Source organism: Lissotriton vulgaris, chromosome 1_1, assembly GCF_964263255.1.
Source record: "Lissotriton vulgaris chromosome 1_1, aLisVul1.2, whole genome shotgun sequence".
Lineage (NCBI taxonomy): Eukaryota > Metazoa > Chordata > Amphibia > Caudata > Salamandridae > Lissotriton > Lissotriton vulgaris.
Window position 1 is genome coordinate 1,557,076,406 of NC_141685.1, and position 19,384 is coordinate 1,557,095,789.

Here is a 19,384-nt window from a genome sequence, read left to right on the forward strand (position 1 = left end):
CGCTTTTAATGAGCGTATGGTGGACAGACCTATCACCAGGGTCAGCTGCTCGTTTCCACACCAGGAGTCTGCTCCTCCTGCAGAGCTGGCTTACTCCTTCCCCCTTCTTCAAGGCAGGACTCTCCAGGCAGCTCAGTCCAGTAAACCGTACGTCTTCATTCAGTGAACTGTCCCCTCACCTTTGAGAAGCTGTTTGCCAGGCAATCACCATTTCTGGTTGTGCAAGGTCGTCTCGGTACTCTGTGGAACACCCCCTCCTTAGCCGTAGAGAACTTTGAACTGGAATAGCAAGTGGGTCAACAGCTCCTACCTTTATCCAGGGTTGACTGATAGAGGATGTGTATTTTCTCTCTACCTTACAGAACCAGTATGGGTCAGTTCTCCTTTCATGTGTCCTTCTTGGCTGTCTTCCAAGCTCGGCATTTGGACAGTGATGCTCCTCCCAACAGGGTCATGTCCAGGCTGGAGCACCCACAGTATAGGCTCAACGAGAAGTGCACTGTTTGTAAGTGATAGCCACACCTGACCACCTGACCATGATCAGGAAGAATTACAAAACTCTTGACCCATTTCTAAAGGACCATTCATACTTTGACAACAGGAACTGCACGCCAACTTTTCATCCTTACCATCCACCAAAAGGCAGTTTCAGGAAGACTAATCAGTAACTCTCTCCATCAAACAGACCTAATCAAACTTCTAAGGGACCACCTGTCTCCTCTTTCCCCAATTCAGTATCTAGGTTTCCTCTCATCATTGCCAGGAATGTCAGCGATGCTCTTGCACTGCCTGGAAAAGTAACCTCACCTCCATCTTGTGCATATGAACTGGTTTGGGTATCAAAAATGGAACCTGCAGGCCTGTGCCACCCTATTGTACTCAGGCCATCATTTGGTGTGTAACAATTATCACAAGCAACATTCATCCCGCTGATGTACTCAGGATCTCAGCACTACAATCCAAGTTATATTACAATAATGTATATTGTACATGGCTCCTCCTTGAAAGGATATTCGGGTGCTCGGAGTGTCCAAGCTGTCGGGTGCCTGTTCTGCCTAGGCTGAGGGCAATACAAGGGGAATTTTAAAAGAGGCAGGTTTTTGTATCTGTTTCCTTAAAGATGCCTGATTCAAGGTGGTACAGATGTACAGAGGAATAGAGTTTGTTCAAATGCAGGGCAGTAGAAAAGCATCCCAGCTATTCTTGTGCTGTGAATCACAGGGTGCATACTAAGGCCTGGGAAGAGGAGATTAAGACTCTAGATGGGTTATAGGGAGGGATTTTCTTTTGGAGGCATTGGGGGGTGAAGAGGGGGTGGAGTAGCATAAAAGGCTCCGTGGCAGTGGCACACTAGTTTGAATATGGCTCTTTTGTGCACTGGGAGCCAATGGAAGGTTTTGAGTGGGGAAGACTGGGGTGAGCTGGAAGGTTTTGACATGAGGGAGGTGGCTGTGCTCTGAATGGTTTGGAGTCTTTTCAAACGGTAGTCGACAGTACCAACATATGAGGCACTATCTGTCTTTTTATTATAATCCAGTAGAATCCGTGTAAAAATAAATCTGCAGTTGCTGAACTTTACACAAGTGGGCCAGGATTCCTCCGATCTTGTGACAAAGATAAAGAGATCTATGATGTCTAAAAACACAGTGTGCTGCCACCATTTCGCTGCCCGCATGAACCCGTTACAGGGACCTTAGTCCTTAGCCACTATGGGGGTATGCCCTTCCACAACTAGGCCTGGTCCAGGACCGGAGTTTTGTCTAACGGCAGGCCTAGGTCTTCATGTACAAGCTATATTACCTTGAGACTGGGGTTGAAATCCAAAAACTGGGATACCAGAGGCTCGCTGTTGATATTGGTTAGCAGGAAGAAGACTGTAATCCAAGGAGGTGACATTCTCATCCCAACAGGCCTCACCACTTTATCTCTTGGTTCATTTCCTGGAAGAGCAAAAATTGGCACCAGGTTCCCTAGCTCATCCGTAGGTTCCTCTCCTTAGAACTCGTTCCAAGGATACTCATCTCTGTTTTCCCGCCCCTCAGATAAAATTCACCCATTGCTTCTGACCAGGCGTACATGTGTACTTAAGTCATCTCGCTGTCCTTGATACTCCGTTCCTTCTCCTTCCTAGTTGCTCTGAGCGTGGTGATACTGACTCCCAGTTCTGGCCAGTTGTTCCATAGCCAATGCGAAAAGGAAGGGAAACAGGGCACCCATGTCTACTGTCCTGCTCAATTAGACCCAAGCCAGAAACCCTTTCCCCAGGTGCATTTCCCCATATATAAATTCCATTTCAGACGGTCAAAAGCTTTTTCCATGTTGACTCCGAATGTAGTTTCGAGAGCGATAAGAGTCACAGAATATTGAGTGCAGTGTTTTGACCCAGGATAAATCCAGCTTGGTTGGGATGTATCAATTTAGTCATAACCGATGTGGAGCCTAGAAGATAAAACTTTACTCAATATCTGGAACTCTAGATTTAGCAACAGCAATGATTGATGGCTGTTTTTCCTTGTTTTAGGACTGGACTTTCACGTGTAGCCAGGGAGGAGCCCCTAGTTCTGGCTGCGGCGTATAGCTCCACTAGCTTTGGGGCTAATTCATCAATGTAGATGGCATAGAACTTCACCGGAAGCCCATCCGTACCCAGAGTCTTACCCATCGCCAACCCCTTAATAGCTGCTCTCACTTCCTGCATATTGATTTCCTCACCCAGGGCCTCGGTTTTGTCGATTGTGAGGGTCGGTAGAGGCAATTGCGCCAGGTAGTCCCAGATGAAACCTCCATCTTGCCCTGCAGTACTCTTATAGAGGGTGGTATAATAACCCAGGAAATGGCGGTTGATGTCCTCCTGACTATACATCTGAAGCCCATCCTCATCTTCAATCTCTACTATGAGAGAGCCAATCTTCATGGGGTTAGCCTACTAAGCTAAACAAGGAGCCTGTGCAGTCCCTTTCAGCATAGGTACGTTCCATTTAACGGTGATAAGCAAAGCACTGCAGTCTTTCTACTTGAGTTTCCACTTTCTCCTTTGAGTCTGTCAGGGTCTGCTGTAAGTCTGGCTTCCCTGGTCTTTGTTGCTTTACCTCCTGCAGTTCCCTTTCTGCCGTTTCCCCTTCTGTCAGCAGAATTTTCGTGGCCCCCATCAACGCCACTATACATTCACCCCTAAGAATCGATTTGAATGTCTCCCATTCTAGTTGTGGGGAGCTAACCAATATTATATGCAAAGTACTGCACAATTCTCTCTCTAATTTCTTCTAGGTACATTTGGTCCTGCAGGGACTCTGGTTTGAGTCTCCAAGTAGTAAAGGAGTGACAAGACAGCTCCCATCTAAGCTGTAAGAGAGTTAGCTTGTAGCCTGACAGTGTACTGGTCAAGTATTTAACGTTGGACACTAAGCTGTGGATTTCAGGGTTACACAGGAATGTGTGCTGTCTTATATGAAATTCGTGAAGTCGGGAGAAGAATGAAAATTCTCAGGTTTACCCCCACTTGGCTAGCCAGTCTGCAAATGTACAAGCTGTCCAGTAGTCTGGTGAATCCCGCAGCGGGGGGTGTGAGCATTCTACCTGAGGACCTGCTATGCATTTGAAGTCTCACCCTAGGATCGTGGAGTGAATCGGGTGCGGGGCTAATGGTCCTGAGAGGCCTGTTAGGAAAGCCCCCTGCTCTACATTGGGACCATATATAATAATTATTGCCACGTTGCAGCGGTCTAGTTGTCATCTGAATCTATTCGATGGCCCATTGTGCTGAAAAGGGGGCTCCCGCTGCAATCCAAATAAAGGCACCCATGGCATATGCAGAATAGGTCGTATAGAAAGCCTGACCTCTCTACCTTCATTGCAGTGCTGCCCCCTCCTTAGCTAACAGTTGTGTCTCTTGCAAGAGAACTATGTGGATCCCTCTCATGTTCAGATAAGAGAAGACTTTATAGCGTTTAGACATGGTATGCATTCCTCTGATATTCCAGGAGAGGACTTTATAAGTCACCTGAGCAGCCATTTATCTAACTCCTGAATGATCACAGGGTTGCCACTATCCATGTTAGCCCACTTTGAGTGTGAAAGTGCTTCTTTAGAGGTCCCAACCCTTTCTGTCCCTAAGTTGTGTCTCATGACACCCCATTTAACAAATAAACAACTACTACCCCAACACCCCTGCCCCGGACAAGTAGTTAGGTCCGTGTTCCAGTGGTCTGGTTTCAGCAGTGTGAGGGGTCGGTCCTCCGCCAATGCACGGAGAAGATACGGCTCTAAATCCTACAGTGTCAACACCTGCTGGAATATGTAGATGAGAAATTGTTACCCCAATGAAGTTGTTCTTCTAAAGTGACCGGTACTACTCTTTAGGGTACTGGTGTGGTCTCGCACTTAGATATTTGACCTCTACTGTTAGTGTAGAATAAACTGAAACTGGTCCTGAAGAATTGCCGTCAAATAAACAATTAGACAAGAAACATGTTGACCTTCGAAGGCGGTACCCTGTAACATTATTCCAGGGGCGCCCCACACTCATTTTTAGTTAGGAGAGAAGCCACACATTAAAATTATTCTAATTGGACCCCTACCTCCTATTGTAACCTCACTTTTTGTACATCTACACTCACTAGGCCCCTTACATGCATTGTACCTTACGGCAAGGAATAAAAGATCTTCGCTAAAGAGCTCCGTCATGGGTACTCGTCAGGTATTGCAGCACCGACCCGACGAGGAGCAGACCCAGTGATGAAGCATAACACCTAGGGTGTGTGAGGGTCCTAATTCCGATTAGATGAATTCCCTCCTCTTTCCAGATATCACTTTCTTTCACAACCTGTTTCCCCTGTCAGGAACTGCATACTCTTTTTGTGTTTATACAAGTAGGTAGGTCCCCCTATCCAAACCTGTAGTAAACTTACAACTGCTCGCAGGAGCACCAAGGGCTACTCTGAGGTGGGGGTAAAAGTGAGTGCCGGCCTCTCTGGTGGTTCCACACATCCAAGGAGTATGATGTAGCCTTGTGGCTAGAACGGTCGACCTCGAATCTGGTGAACGGGGTTTGAGTCGCTGCACCGACGCTCAACATCCTGTGATTCTGGGCAAATCCTTCAACTCCCCGTGCCTACCAAAAATGAAGGTGTCCATCTGTAACGAAACTGGTGCTCATATAAAGCGCTCTAATACCCGATGTCTCAAGTCTAGTTCCTGCTATATAAAACTCTTTAAAAAAAAAAAAAAAAAAAAAAAACTCGGAGATTGTCTTAGACTCGGGGAAAAGGAGTGTGCCCCCAATCCAGTGAGCAGAACATGTGGGACCAGAGGTCTGTAACACCTAGGCTACCTTACACCATTCCCATTAAATGATCTCATCTGATGTTCCAGGAGTTACGTGTTAGAGGGCATGGCTCAAACTTTTCGAAGCGCTGGAGCTGCGATCGTAATCCGAGTCTTAGGCTTCCGCTTCATCTGGCTGGGACGTCGTTCCGGGTCCACTGCCACTTAGTGAAGCAACTGCCGTATCTGGATCGGGTTCTGCAAGGGCACTGACTTTGCAATTCCTGACTGGTGTATCATTTCATTATTTTTGTATTTATGTAAAAATCAGAACTGCTCAATAACAAAAAAAATGACTACATAATAAAATCTTTTTTGATATTAAACATCTAATGTGAGTCTTGGTCACATGTCCTGGCATGGGTTGTTTGTTGACTCCTAATCAGTGACTTGTACTATTTGATTTGTTCAGGTAGAGAGTCTGTTCTTTGAATATATTGCTCATTTCCCCTGTTCTCTCTACCTTATTTCCTATCGGGGTCTCCTTTTTTTTGAGTGGATGGTTCCAGACTAGGGTCATGAGTTCAACCAGTTCCACAACTCCTGGGGATTATTAAAGAATCGGGCGCCATCCAGAGTTACTACTCTTATTCTTACCGGAAACTCATGGCCTAAGTGATCTCAAGTTGACTGAGCTTCTTCTTATCCTCTAAGTAGGTGGAGCGCTGGGGTTGGACCTCCCTAGAAAGTCCAGAAAGATTGTGACACAACTAGGTGTGGCAGTGCTCCTGTGATCGGAGGCCTTGCGGGCACTCGATGTGCTTGTTCAAAAGCGTAAAATAAAGAGCCGCCCTCTGCCGCCACCTCTTCTCAAATCCATCTCTCCAGGTAATCCATCATATTATTGCCCTCGTTCCCCCTCCCCCATCCCCCCGGTAATCCCACAACACAAATATTATTTTGTCAAGACCTATTTTGGCATCTTCTGCTTGAATCTCAAGCATGCGAACTTTCACTTCCAGGGAGGTAAACCTTTTAGTCACTGTTGCTAGACATTGGAGTACCTCCGCCAGGTCCCTTTCTGTCACTGTGACGCGTTCTGCCAGGCAATTTGTGATCATCGCGGAGGAGCCCCAAGTCTGCACCCAGGTTGTCTATTTTAGTTTCCAAGGCTTCCTGGGATGTTGTGATTGCTTTTCAAAATGTCCGGGAGGATAGGACTGCTGGCTGCCTCAGCCTGTGAGGTGTGGGCTCCACCAGCCTGCATGTTGCCGCATACTGTCTCAAGGAGAGGAACTCCCATATCTAGGTCATTTGTGTGTGTTGCTTTCACCATGGTGATTCTGGAGTAGGAAAACCAATGGTGTTACAAGAGCTCAGAAAGTCGTGGATACACATGTCCCCCAGGCTGGTCCTCGTAGGGTAGGTGTGTGAGGTACCTCAGTGTGTAAGAGCTCCAAAGTCCAGGCATTCAGCGTGACCCCTGTGCTCCCCACCTATGCACCTACTGATTGTCACTGTACGCCAGAGGAAAGTGGGAGTAGATCCCTCTAGAAGGGTAAGTCCAGTCTCTGCGAGGTGACCTTCTGGACTCCAAAGCTAATATACAGGGCAGCAGAGCACACCACACACTCTGACCGAGCCTGTGCTCAGTATAAATAAGGTACAGTGCTGTGTGTGCAGATCTGAGATGCTGCAAAGCTGGGGAATGGGGCCCCTCAAGTCGTAGTTTGCGTCCTATTGCCGGTCGCTGCCCGGAACACACTCCTCAATGTCACCATGCAAGGGCCAAGCATGCTGTCATATCTCTTAGTCACGGTGCTCTTGTGCCACTCCTGTCTGCTTCACATGGGGTCCCCACTAGTTTCAAGCCCCACAGGATCCTGCTGCTCATGGCATGGCCCCCTCTGGTAATCAGTGTTTCTGGCCACTGCAACTAGCGGTCCGTCTCCTTATTCAGGGGTGCCCTGAGGCGGGCGACACCACCAGGCGAAGCAGGGGCCCCACCCACAATGCCTCACTGGCATTTACAGCGTTCTCCCTGCAGCCTCTGTGTGGGGGCAGGGCTCTTTGCAGCACTCCAATTACCTGCCGCCACACCCACTCCGCGTGCAGGTCACTCCACTCTACTCCCGCAGCCAGTCCAGGCTACGCAGCCCTTCGCAAGGCACTCCGCGGCCTACGCCACAATCTGAGCAGCAGGGGCTGCAATCAACACAGGGCAGTACACTACCCTTCGGCGTGCTCCTCAGACAATAGCCGAGGTAAAGGCAGGCTGGGGGGGGGGGGATGGAGCTAGTTTAATGTGCCCTATAGCCGATCGTGATCTGGGGCTGTTCGCTCCTCCGTTTCACTTCCGGAGTGGATCGCGGGGCAGGCACCTGTAGCGGCCATCATGCGCGTACACCATCTGGAGCCCTAGCACACCAACCACCAGTCCTGGAGAGCAGGCCATACCTGTTCATGCAGCCACTGCCAGTTCTCTCACTGCTGATTGTCCACACCGTTTCACGCCTGTCAAGCCACACACCCCAAGAAAATTACTTGTTAAAGACTTATTAACAATATAAGCAGATCCAGGGGCTTTTTGAACATAGCTATGAAAGATGATGATCGATCACATAAGGGTGATTGTTCTGGAACCTTTGTGTCAATACTGAGAAAGGGAAAAACTTAGTGAGGTTCACAAAGTGGGTTAGTAAACTGGGTGATGCAGAGGTAGGTAGGTTTATACATTTTAAATGTTAAATAATAAATCTATCAGTGAATATATTTAAAGGCAAAATGCACAGAATGAAACTGAAAATTGGCAGCTAAATCAATTGATCGATCTGGTGATGTGAGAGTGGATGATGGATGGCAAATAACTAGCATTAATTTTGAATGCTTTCTAAAGGAACACTAACTATTTACTGAGACTGACCAAACTAGAGAAACAGAAATTAAGATGACGTAGAATGTAGTTTGAAAGAAAGTGTGTTGGAGAAGAGGAAAATATTGATTATTTCATAGCAGCAGTCCATTATAACTGCAGTAATTTCCTCTATAAAGGTTAATAAAGAATTGGAGATAAAGCTCATGTTACCACTGAAGTAGTAGAAGAAAGGAGGACTGAAATAGGTGATTGGGCAGTAGGTAGGTTAGCTGAAAGGATTGAATCTGTATTGTAAACAGCTGTTTGAATGTAAGAAATAATTTCCCATCCTGGCAGTCACGGGTATTGAGAGAAGCTGAGAAGAAACTGTAGAAAAACGTCCATCTCAGTTGATGAATTGACAGGAAAGAGGTGTAGTATAAAGAGGAAACCGAGGGGCTCAATAGTTTGCCATATAAAAAGGGGAACTCATTAGGAAGGGGGTCCCTTCTAGGAAAGTAAAAGAATAGACAGAAAGAGGTTATTGAAGCCGTTTCAACAGGCTACTAGATACCCAAGAAAGAAAGACTTGGAGTGGAAGAAAGTTTGTCAAGCTTGTTTTGTATAACGATAATATTGTTTACAGTTAAAGTAAGTTTGAAACTAGTGAGGGGCTTTTCTCAATTTTTCTGGTGGTGATTTGAGACCATGTTTTGCCCTTTTCTTTAGACTGGATAAATAAAATTGCCCAGATGACATAAAGCAGATACAGTGCATTCAATTGTTTCTAGAAATTCTATACAGTTCTTCCAGTAATTTGCATCAGTCAATTTCCAGAATAATATTATGTTATGTAATAATTCTAGATCTAAATATATTCTAGAGCCAAACAGTAAGTTGTGCATAACTACAAAATGATTTTCATTCCATAGATTTTCCAGAACCCCACAGCTATGATGCAACAGCTACTGACAACATCTCGCCAGTTAACACTCGGGGCATACAAGCATGAAACTGAATGTAAGTGTCGGTAAAATGCATACTGTTACAGGAATCTTTGTTTTGTTGAATTGTGTTGTCTTATTTCAAATAGATTTCAAGGAAAGCTTACATCTTACCTTTAGGAAACTGGTGTTTTGTTGCACCACCTCTAGATCGAGCCAGCTGATCTGGCCAGAATTCTTCATCTTGTGTCAGAGGAAATTATCCTATTAGGGTCAGGGTTATAGCCACTTGCCACAGGAAGTGGTCATATAGAGGGTGTACTCACCCTACAGGTAGGCAGCCAATCGGCTACCTGATACCCCCCTTAACTACCCTAAATTGAGTATTTAGGCGACACCCCTTGACCCAGAATTTCAGTTTGATGGACCTAAATTTGAAGAGCATAAAGAAGAGCTGCTGAACCCAAGACCAGAGTGCCTGCTGCAGAGTTTGGACACAAAATCCTGCCTGCAGCTTTAAGACTTGACAAATGAGGTGAACTGTCTCATCCTGCTGCTGTGTGGCCTCTAAGAACCCCTGAGGACTAGCAGCCTTGGCAAACTGCCCAAGAGCTCCCTCGGAGCAGAGGAGCTACTCCCCTGCAGACTTCAGGCACCGAAACCGCAGAGTCCAGTCCACCGGCTTGCTGCTCCCCTGCCCGACTGACGCAGCACTCGACCAGGAAGAGGTACTCGTGCTCTAGAAGGTCAGATCTGTCGTCCCCACTTCCACCCCCACCTCCACCCTCCAGGTGTGGAGGCACCAAGACCAACCTGAGCCATGCAGTACCAGTCCCCAGGGTACTGGACGACCCGCAAACAACACCAATATCCAAGAGTCCAGTCAGGACTCCAACTATACCAGAGCCCAGCACCTGCTGAGGGACATACAGAACCCTAAGACCCACTTTGAGAGTAGCCCAGCAGTCCAGAAATTGCTGCTGCAAGTTGTTGGCCCTTGAACGCAAGGAGCACCTTTACGCACCGGGCCGGCCAAATAACCTGCTCTGCACTCAGCCCTCCCAGACAGGGTAATGATGAACTGGTTGTGCTCCTTGTCCCTGAGGCCCTTGCGGCCCAAGCCTACATTTGGGGGCTCTAAGACTTGCTACTAAGTCTCCTTGTACAGCCTGTCTTTAGAGGACCCACAGCGCACCAGCTACCAACTCCCAGCTACTGGCCGAATATGAGACGCATCAGATGAACTGTTTGAAGAACATTGGACCTTGGCTTCCTGCTACACCAAACCCAGAAGGTGACCCCTACAACTGACTGTGCTGTCTGCTTTTTCCTCCCATAGGACTGCATGGTGCGTAATTGTGCACATCTTTGAACTATTTGCCTATTTTTGAAAATTCATAAGAAATATAGTACTCATCTTTAAACTTAGTTCTTCGTTAGAAAATGTATATAAAAAGAATTATTTTTCTAAATTGTTCTCGGATTTATTCTTTGTGTGTGTTCATGTATTGCCTCTGTGAGTACAACAAAGCTTAGCACTACTCTCTGATAAGCCTAACTGCTGGCATTCACTACCACAAATAGAGCATTAGTATCCTCTACTTTTGCCTCTGTCAACTAATTGGGGACTCACTGGATGCTTTGCTCAGTGTACTTCTTTTAGTTCTCTTTATAGAGAGCCAGCTTCCAACATTACCTAAGGATTATAACTCCCAAAGTTATATCCACATCCCTCGTTCCATGCATGTCACTATATACGAATCTGCTAAGACTGGAAGTGTCCTTTCCAATTTCTTATAACCAATGGAAGTCCTAAACTGCTATCTCCATGTTGCAGTTCCTCTTTCGGTGGAACCTGTTGCTGTCAACTCTTGTTTCCTGTTGGTGAATGATGGCTCCATGTTTTTTTTTGAAAATCTTCTTTTTTTTATTATTCCTGCCTACCTCTTCCACTTGCAAGCAATATACACCGCATCTGTGGCCTCAAGCAAGTCATCATTTGCAAAAGACAATGTTCCACAGCTGCTCCATAAATAGTATATCACTTGCTAAAGAAACTTCGATCCTTGTTATGACTGTCATTGCTGTCTTTTTTCCGTTGCGGTAGCCTAGGTACTCGTTTCTAGTCCATTTAAATCAGAACAATGTTTTATGATATTGACCCCTATATTTGGAAAACATGAGGCACTCCTAGCTGGCTCGGATTCACTACTACTTTTGTCACCACTGAAAACTTTCAGAAATCTGAGACCATCTTAACTGGTCACCCTCTTGACTGTGTCCTTCCAGACCCTGAATGCTGAAACAGTAATAGGGCCTGTTTTGAGTTGGGTGGTGGGAATTTGGACCAAGGAACCTTTGGGGTTTTTTTTGCTGGAAATTCGACCTCACAGCCTCATGTCCGTCCTTGCACAGATTCTGAGCATGTAGACAAATTGTGTCCAATTGTATACTTTATATCTGTCTGGCACTTTTTCACCATTGGCTAAGATGTGTTTAGACACTGCAGCAAGCGCCAGAAGTTGTTGCCCTAAATAGTAAAATTAGCCATTGGGCTCAGTGCTCTTTGAAGTTCTAGCATGTAAACATGATAAATAAATTTGGACTGGTATCTTTGCCTTATGTTATGTTAAATGTTATGTTAAAGGTATTTGTTGAGCGCACGAACACCAAACTGTTTCATGGCGCTGAGATCCAGGGAGTGCTACCACTGAGAAGTTCATTCGTACGCCTGGCAAAGGAGCCAGGTGGCAAAGGAGCCAGGGCTTTAAAAGTTTCCTAAATTGAGAGTACGAAGTTGTCGCTCTAATATCGGGAGGAAGAGAATTCCAGAATTTTGGGGCCAGGACTGTGAATCTTAGACCCCCCAGTTTCTTATGTTTGAAAGAAGGAGTAACTAAAAGGTTGAGGTGGGAAGACCTAAGATTCCAGATAGGGGAGTATCTCTGTACCCGAGAAGAAACAAACACTGGACATTTGCCATGGAGCACTTTAAATATAATGCATCGCAACTTGAATGCACTGCGTTCAGCAACCGGTAATCAGTGTAACTTTTTCATGACATGGGTGACATGGTGCCATATGGGCTGGTGATAAATTAATCTAGCGGCCTGATTTTGCACCAGTTGCAGTCTTTTGGATTGGTATGCTGGTATACCAAAGTAAAGAGAGTTGGCTTAGTCAGTGTGAGAGATGACTGAGGTCAGAACTACTTGGGTCAGGGCATCAGTGGTAAGAAATCTGCTGATTTTCCTGATCCTCCAGAACTGGAAGAAACGGGTATAAACCACTGTTCCAATTTGAGATTTCATCGACAGGTCACTGTCAATAGTGATGCAGAGGCTTTTGATAGATCTGGATGGAAGGGGGGGGGGGTTCCCTACTATGGTGGTCAGAAGTTGGAGTTCCAGGGTTTGAGGGCCCTCCGATTAGGATCAATTCAGTTTTATCTGGATTCAGCTTCAAGTGATTGCCGTTCAGCCAGCCTTAGAAGGTAGTGTTTCCTTGGTTTTTTGTTTTTTAATTGTGTGTTATCAAATTAAATACTTAATAAAGGCCTTTCCTTCCTTGAAGGTATTTTACCAACTGTAAGTTGTTGTTAATTTTCTTTGGCAAGCCGTATCTAAATTTTTAACACCCCACCCCACCCCTCCACTTTATAAAGTAAGCCTTAACTATTCGACTTGGTTACCTCTGGAGATTCACTAGCCCAAAGAGTGTAACTTGGTGGTCAGATAAGAATGGTATAGGATTGGTGGTCCTGGGACATCAGTGGCAAATAGCACTACCTACTTAGGAAATTGTACATTTACCACTGGCTGAAGATGGAAATCTCTGATTTGATTTATCATTTTCTAGAGTGCTCGATTGCCATTGGGCGTCTTGGCGCTGACATAATACTACAACCTACATCCAGTCTGATCTATAACACTAAAATAGTGATAACTATAGAGATGCAGAAAACAGACAAGTTTTTAACTGTTTGCAAAAGCAAAGAAAGTTAACCTGACTTTTAAGAGGAATGGGTAGACTATTCCAAAGGTTTAAGTGGAATTAACTAAACTACGACCGCCCCAAGCCACTTTCTTAAGTCTAGGAGTGATATCTGATCTTGAAGTGGCTGATCATACTTATTTGTTTTGGCGAGCACCATCTAAATTTGCTTTTAATATATTCTGATCCCGGTCCATGCAATGCTTGATGTGCCTAGCATGATGCCTTGAAGTCGATCCTTTTCCTGACCGGAAGCCAATAAAGCTCCACCAGTGCAGCCGATAAAGATTTAAATGTAGGAATTTTCTTAAGCAAGCGACAGGCTGTGTTCTCCAGCATTTGGACCTTATTTAGTGGTCTCTGTTTAATGTCCAAATAAGGGGCATTATAGTAATCAAGCATAGATATGACTAGAGAGAGGACCACTAACTTTTTCAGGTCGGATAGGATAACACCTTCCTTAACATTATTATAAAGAAAAAACACGATGATGCCAATTTGTTAATCTGTTCCACAAATGACAACTCGCATTGAATACAAGCCTTAGGTTTTTAACTTTCGAAAATGGCAGGAGGTATGAACCAAAAGACGGATGCCACCAAGATCCGCACTTCCTGTACCCCCTATATGTTCTCACTCACAGCACCAAAGTGCCCATTGGCTCCATTGTTCATGTGAGCATCACAGGTTACTTCAGAGCGAAGTGATCTGTCATCACAGAGCAAAAAACATGCACAAAGGGCACCATTATAGCCCAGGAATTGTGCGTAGCCAGTACCCTATGGAGATAGTCAGGAGCCATTATGATGAGAGGTATTACAAGGAAGTGTCACCTACTCGCAATCCAGGATGTAAAGGTTACTAGCAGGACTTTGACAGTGCACATCAGAGTGTCCCCTACCAGATGATCAGTTATGCTTTGCTGATCTCCTAAACATGGCATGCAAACTCTGCATCATAAAGGAACATTCTAGGCCTCAAGTATTTTTTTATGATATATTAGACTCTACGACCCCAAAAGGTTGCATCTTCATTGTCCCAGGGCTTGCTCTTGCACCAGGAAAGTTTGCATTTTTGTATTCCAGCTGATATCAAAGCAGTTTTCACTAATTTGGAGCAAAAGAGCATGTATTTTTAACAGACCCTTTTTACCTTCGCCGCATTCTACCAGTTGATTTCATTCTGGTTTCCGTAATATTAAAGAGATATTCGACAAATTTGAGCATACTAACATCTCCCCAATAAGGAAAAACTATGCACTGTGATGTGAATGCACTTATGTGGGTGTTTCCCTCTTTGTGTCAGTTGTCACCGCATTCTAAATAAATTAGATAGATGCAGCTGGGGCCATAATGGAGGATTTTCTCTGGCTCTTTCCTGAGGATAAGCCTGGAGGTTGAAGTCTTACTGATAAAGGGGCAAGTGATTTCCAACAAGCTTATATGTTTGGTAATCTATGCAAGTGATCTGTCAACTAGGTTGGTTACAACCTGCAGAGTTTTTCTCAGGAGGTGGTTATGGCTGACTAGTCTCTGGCCAGAGGCACATAGAAAGTTTACCAACCTCCCTTTTTCCAGTACTAGTCTAGTTAATCCTCACACTGGTGAGTAGCTTCAAAGAGTTAAGACGTAGACCGAAACTGTGCACTCTGTGGTGCTTGAACAGAGAAGGCCAACCTCTTTTTACAGAAAAGCTTGTGGAACTGTATTAAGATCTCCCTAATTGCTTAGTCCACAAATTCTCAAGTGACAGCTTAAGTAGACTTATTGTGAGTACAAGGAACAGACCACTAGTCCATTCAAGCAACTAGTTCTAGCTGACTAGATTACAACCGCTAGCATTGTGTTGTCAAACATGACATAGTCACAGTTCTAATGATGACCTAACCTAGGCACAGTTCTAATACTGATGTAGCACAGTTGTATTAGCATCACGTTGAAACCTCTAAACTGTAAGCACCAATTCCAGTGATTTTATGCCTTGAAGTAGGGAAAGTCAGTTTTCCATAGGAAACATCTCCCCTTGCTCTTTAAAAAAAAAAAAAAAAATCCTTCAACAGACTATCCTGCACTTCTCCAAGCAGTGGCATACGTATCAGAGAAAGATGCTGTGAATTTCACCCTGTAGTATCTCTGAACAGGGAAGAGGGGTCTATTTCAAATATTTTTGGGGGACAGAAGAGAAGAAGGGTCCATTTTAGATCTAAAAAGTTCTCATGAGATTTACAGCAAGAGATAACATTGAGATTATCACATTGCAAACAATTAAACCTTTACTCAGTCACAGAGACTTCTCGATTACAATACAGTTCTGCAATTTACATTTCTGCTGTCTGATCAATATAACTCTCAGAAGGCATCTCTGTTTTCAGGTGTAGGATGCTTACTTTTTTCACTTTGCTTCAAATCTACACTGGGGTTGTTTAAGAAGTGACTTGCATTAGTGGTGTATATAAAAAGTGATTAATGGAATGCTTGAATTAATCTCAGCCACTAGTAATTACTCGACCCGCATCCCAATCCATGGTTATTTTGAAAACCATGTCAGCTCAATTTGGACCCAGCTGTAAGCAAATGAGTCTTGACCCTGCTCCAGTCTGGACAGTCCAGCCTGAACTGCCAAGCCAGTCCTCCCTGAACCCGAAACAAGTAACCCTGGACTAGTTTACCCAAATTATGGGCTCACCAGGCAGGTACAGCTTGGGTTCCGTGGCACAGTGTGCACAGGACCCATGAGTGGGGATACCCATCCCTCTCACTAATGTATACAAAAAAGGGATGGATTGATTGCTTGAATTAATCTCCGCCACTGGTAATTACTTGGGGCTGAATCCCAGTCCATCGGTATTTTGCACACCATTTCACCTCCGTTTGGACCCAGAGCCATTAGAGTATGAAGATACTTAATCTCGGACAACCCACCACAGCTCTATTGCACTCTGTGGAGTTCTCTATCAGTTGACAGAAGTCCGCACTCAAATATTTAATTACTTGGAATTTTGTTGCTTATCAACATGAATATTTTCTTAATTTGTTATGCAATGCAGATTTGTTGAGTGCACTATACCCAGGAGGGTATCCTGGCACTGAGCATGTGTTAGTCTAGCTAAACCTCAAAAGTTGGGACGGAGGCTCTTATGTGTAGTGGCAGATCGTTATGCACTTTTGGAACGATGTAGGAGATGGTTTGACTGCTGTATCTGGTTTTCCATATGCGTAGGATGTGTGCAAGTAGACTCTGGACGAGTGGAGTTGTCTGGAAGGTTTGTTAAAGCAGATGCAAATTTTGAGGTAAGCTTGGCCAGTGTTGTGTAGTGCCTTGAAAGTGTGAGTGAGGAGTTTGAGTTGTGCTCGTTTGTGCATGAAGAGCCAGCGGAGCTCCTTCACGTGTGGTGAGATGTGAGTGTTGCATGGGTGGTTGAGAGTTATTCTGAATGATGAGTTCTGATTAGTCTGCAGCCTTCTGGTGAGTTTTTTTTTATTATTGATCCTGGCATTTCTGGTTCTTTCAACCCTAGGCTTCCAGGCCAGTAAAGCCCCCGCTTTCACTCCATACTCAAATTCCTTCACATTTGCAGCTTGCCACCTTGCCTTACACTTTAGCTCCAGCCTGATCTTATACTTTAGTTGGGCCTCTTCTAACCTCCTTACCATCCTCTCCATTTCTTCTCCTGCACTTATAGAATGTAAAGCTTCCTCGAGATTTCCCACTGCCCTTCAATATTTATTAATTCCGTCCTTTCTTCTCTGCTTTTTACACAGGCTAGGCTTTTTAAAAAAAAACCTGTATATATGCCTTAAAGGCATCCCATACTATTCCAAGGGAGGCAGTGTCTTTGTTATTAATGAAGTATTCTGTTGCAGCCTTTTTCAAAGCGATCGTTACCCCCTCGTCTAAGAGAAGGTGTGCTTTATTGTCCATCTCTTACCAGGCTGTAGTCCTGGAGCCTGTAAAGTCATAATGACTACTGAATGGTCTGAGATGTGGGCTGGAAGATGCTCAATCTTTTTAAAATTGGTTGCAAGCCTCTATCGGGCAAAAAAGTAATCTAATCTTGAAAAGTGATGGTATTTTGTACTATGGTAAGTATACCCTCTCGCCTTCCCTCTCAAATGCCTCCAAACATCTACTAAGCCTGGATCCTGTATTAAATGTTTTAGCATATTCCTCATTCTGGGTACAGGAGCACTATCACTTCATATAGAACGATCCATTATAGAATCCAACAGTACATTAAAATCCCCACCCACAATCGCAGGAGCTGAAATATCCACCAATCTCCGTTCCAATTCTACAATGTGCTGTGGATCATCCTCACTGTCTTTGTCATTTTATGGAAGGGTAAATGTAATTTAAATGGTGCTACTTCCCGAGCTGACATTTCTCTTTAATTGTATCCCCCTTACTTTCCCCAAAGTCATGATCGATAAAATACAGGGTAAATTGGGCAGTTTCGTCTGGACAGCCAAGGGAGTAAGGCTGTGTGTAAACATTTGAGGCGTAAATTGGGAAAAGGTAGGTTGGCTCTTCCGGATTTAAGACTTTACTGCTTGGCCTTTCAGTTCTGAAATTGGAGGCTATTGGAGGAAATGGTTAAGGAGTGGGGATCAAAAGGGTTTTTTATAAATTTGGGGCAAGGTTTTTTTTTTTAAGTCTGACAGAAGACGCTCAAAGCAGCGCTTACCCAATGGGTAGGGACAAGGAATATACTTGGAATGAGGTACTTTTCGGATGGTGCACCAATATGGGATTCACCAGGTACACCAGAGTGCCTGCAAGACCAGTTAAGTATCCCATTAAGGAGGGCGGGAATTGAACTATGGGGCGATCTCCTGGTGATGAAGGAGGGGGTGCCATGGGAAATCTTGATGGCAAAGACTGGTGGTCACCTCTCAAGATTCAAATACCTGCAGTTGTTATTTTGGTGGAAGGCAAACAGGAGCGAGATCGGCGGAGTCTGGGAGTTCGAAACGAAATTACAGAATGAGACCCCGAGATGGAAGGAAGTCGCCGACTGGCACTGGACTCTGGGGCTCTCGGAAGACAAGAAGTTAAAAGCACCATATGAGTTCTGGGATGGTGCTATTTTGATGATGGAGCCCCAGAGAATGTGGCAACTCTCTTTCAAACGAATGTATGATGTTACTTAGCATGCCATTACTTAGCATGCTTTTTCTACGCAGTTTTTACTTAGCAAATGCCTTTAATTAGCAGTATTTTAAAACGCATGCCATTACTTCACAAAATCATAGAAAACCGTTAAAGTGGCATTACTTTGCAGGTTTTTACTACGCACACAGATTCGTTTATCTTTTTTTACCCTACACGCTAACACTACCCTCCACGCCCCCTACACTTCCCTAAACCCTAAAACCCTACCCCTACACTACACATACACTACAACACTTCCCTACACCCTAAAACACTACTCCCTGCACTACACATACACTAAAACACTACACTTAACCCTAAAACACTACCCTACACTACACATACACTACAACACTACCCTAAACCCTAAAACACTACCCTACACTTCACATAAACTACAACACTACCCTAAAACACTACACATACACTACAACACTACCCTAAACCCTAAAACACTACCCTACACTACACATACACTACAACACTACCCTAAACCCTAAAACACTACCCCCTACACTACACATACACTACAACACTACCCTAACACATTACCCTACACTACACATACACTACAGCACTACCCTAAACCCTAACACACTACCCTCTACACTACACATACACTACAACACTTCCCTAAAACTCTACCCCCACACTACACATACACTACAACACTACCCTTAACCCTAAAACACTACCCTACACTACACATACACTACAACACTATCCTAAACCCTAAAAAACTACCCCCTACACTACACACACACTACACCACTACCCTAAACCCTAACACATTACCCTACACTACACATACACTACAGCACTACCCTACACCCTAACACACTACCCCTACACTACACATACACTACAACACTTCCCTAAACCCTAAAACACTACCCCACACTACACATACACTACAACACTACCCTTAACCCTAAAACACTACCCTACACTACACATACACCTTAACACTTCCCTAAACCCTAAAACACTACCCACTACACTTACACTACAACAGTACCCTAAACCACTACACATACACTACAACACTACCCTAAACCCCAAAACACTACCATACACTACACATACACTACAACACTACCCTAAAACACTTCCCCCTACACTACACATACACTACAACACTACCCTAAACCACTACCCCCTACACTACACATACACTACA

The 19,384-nt window shown here is 44.6% G+C and overlaps 1 protein-coding gene across 1 annotated transcript in view; it reads left to right on the top strand.

The window, feature by feature from the left end:
* LOC147750802 (YEATS domain-containing protein 4) overlaps positions 1–19,384 on the top strand; it is a 237,899-nt gene that overhangs the window by 145,393 nt on the left and 73,122 nt on the right. The window contains exon 6 of the mRNA XM_086918012.1: positions 9,049–9,136. Coding sequence (XP_086774138.1) covers positions 9,049–9,136 — 88 coding nt within the window. The remainder of the gene's footprint in view (positions 1–9,048; positions 9,137–19,384) is intronic.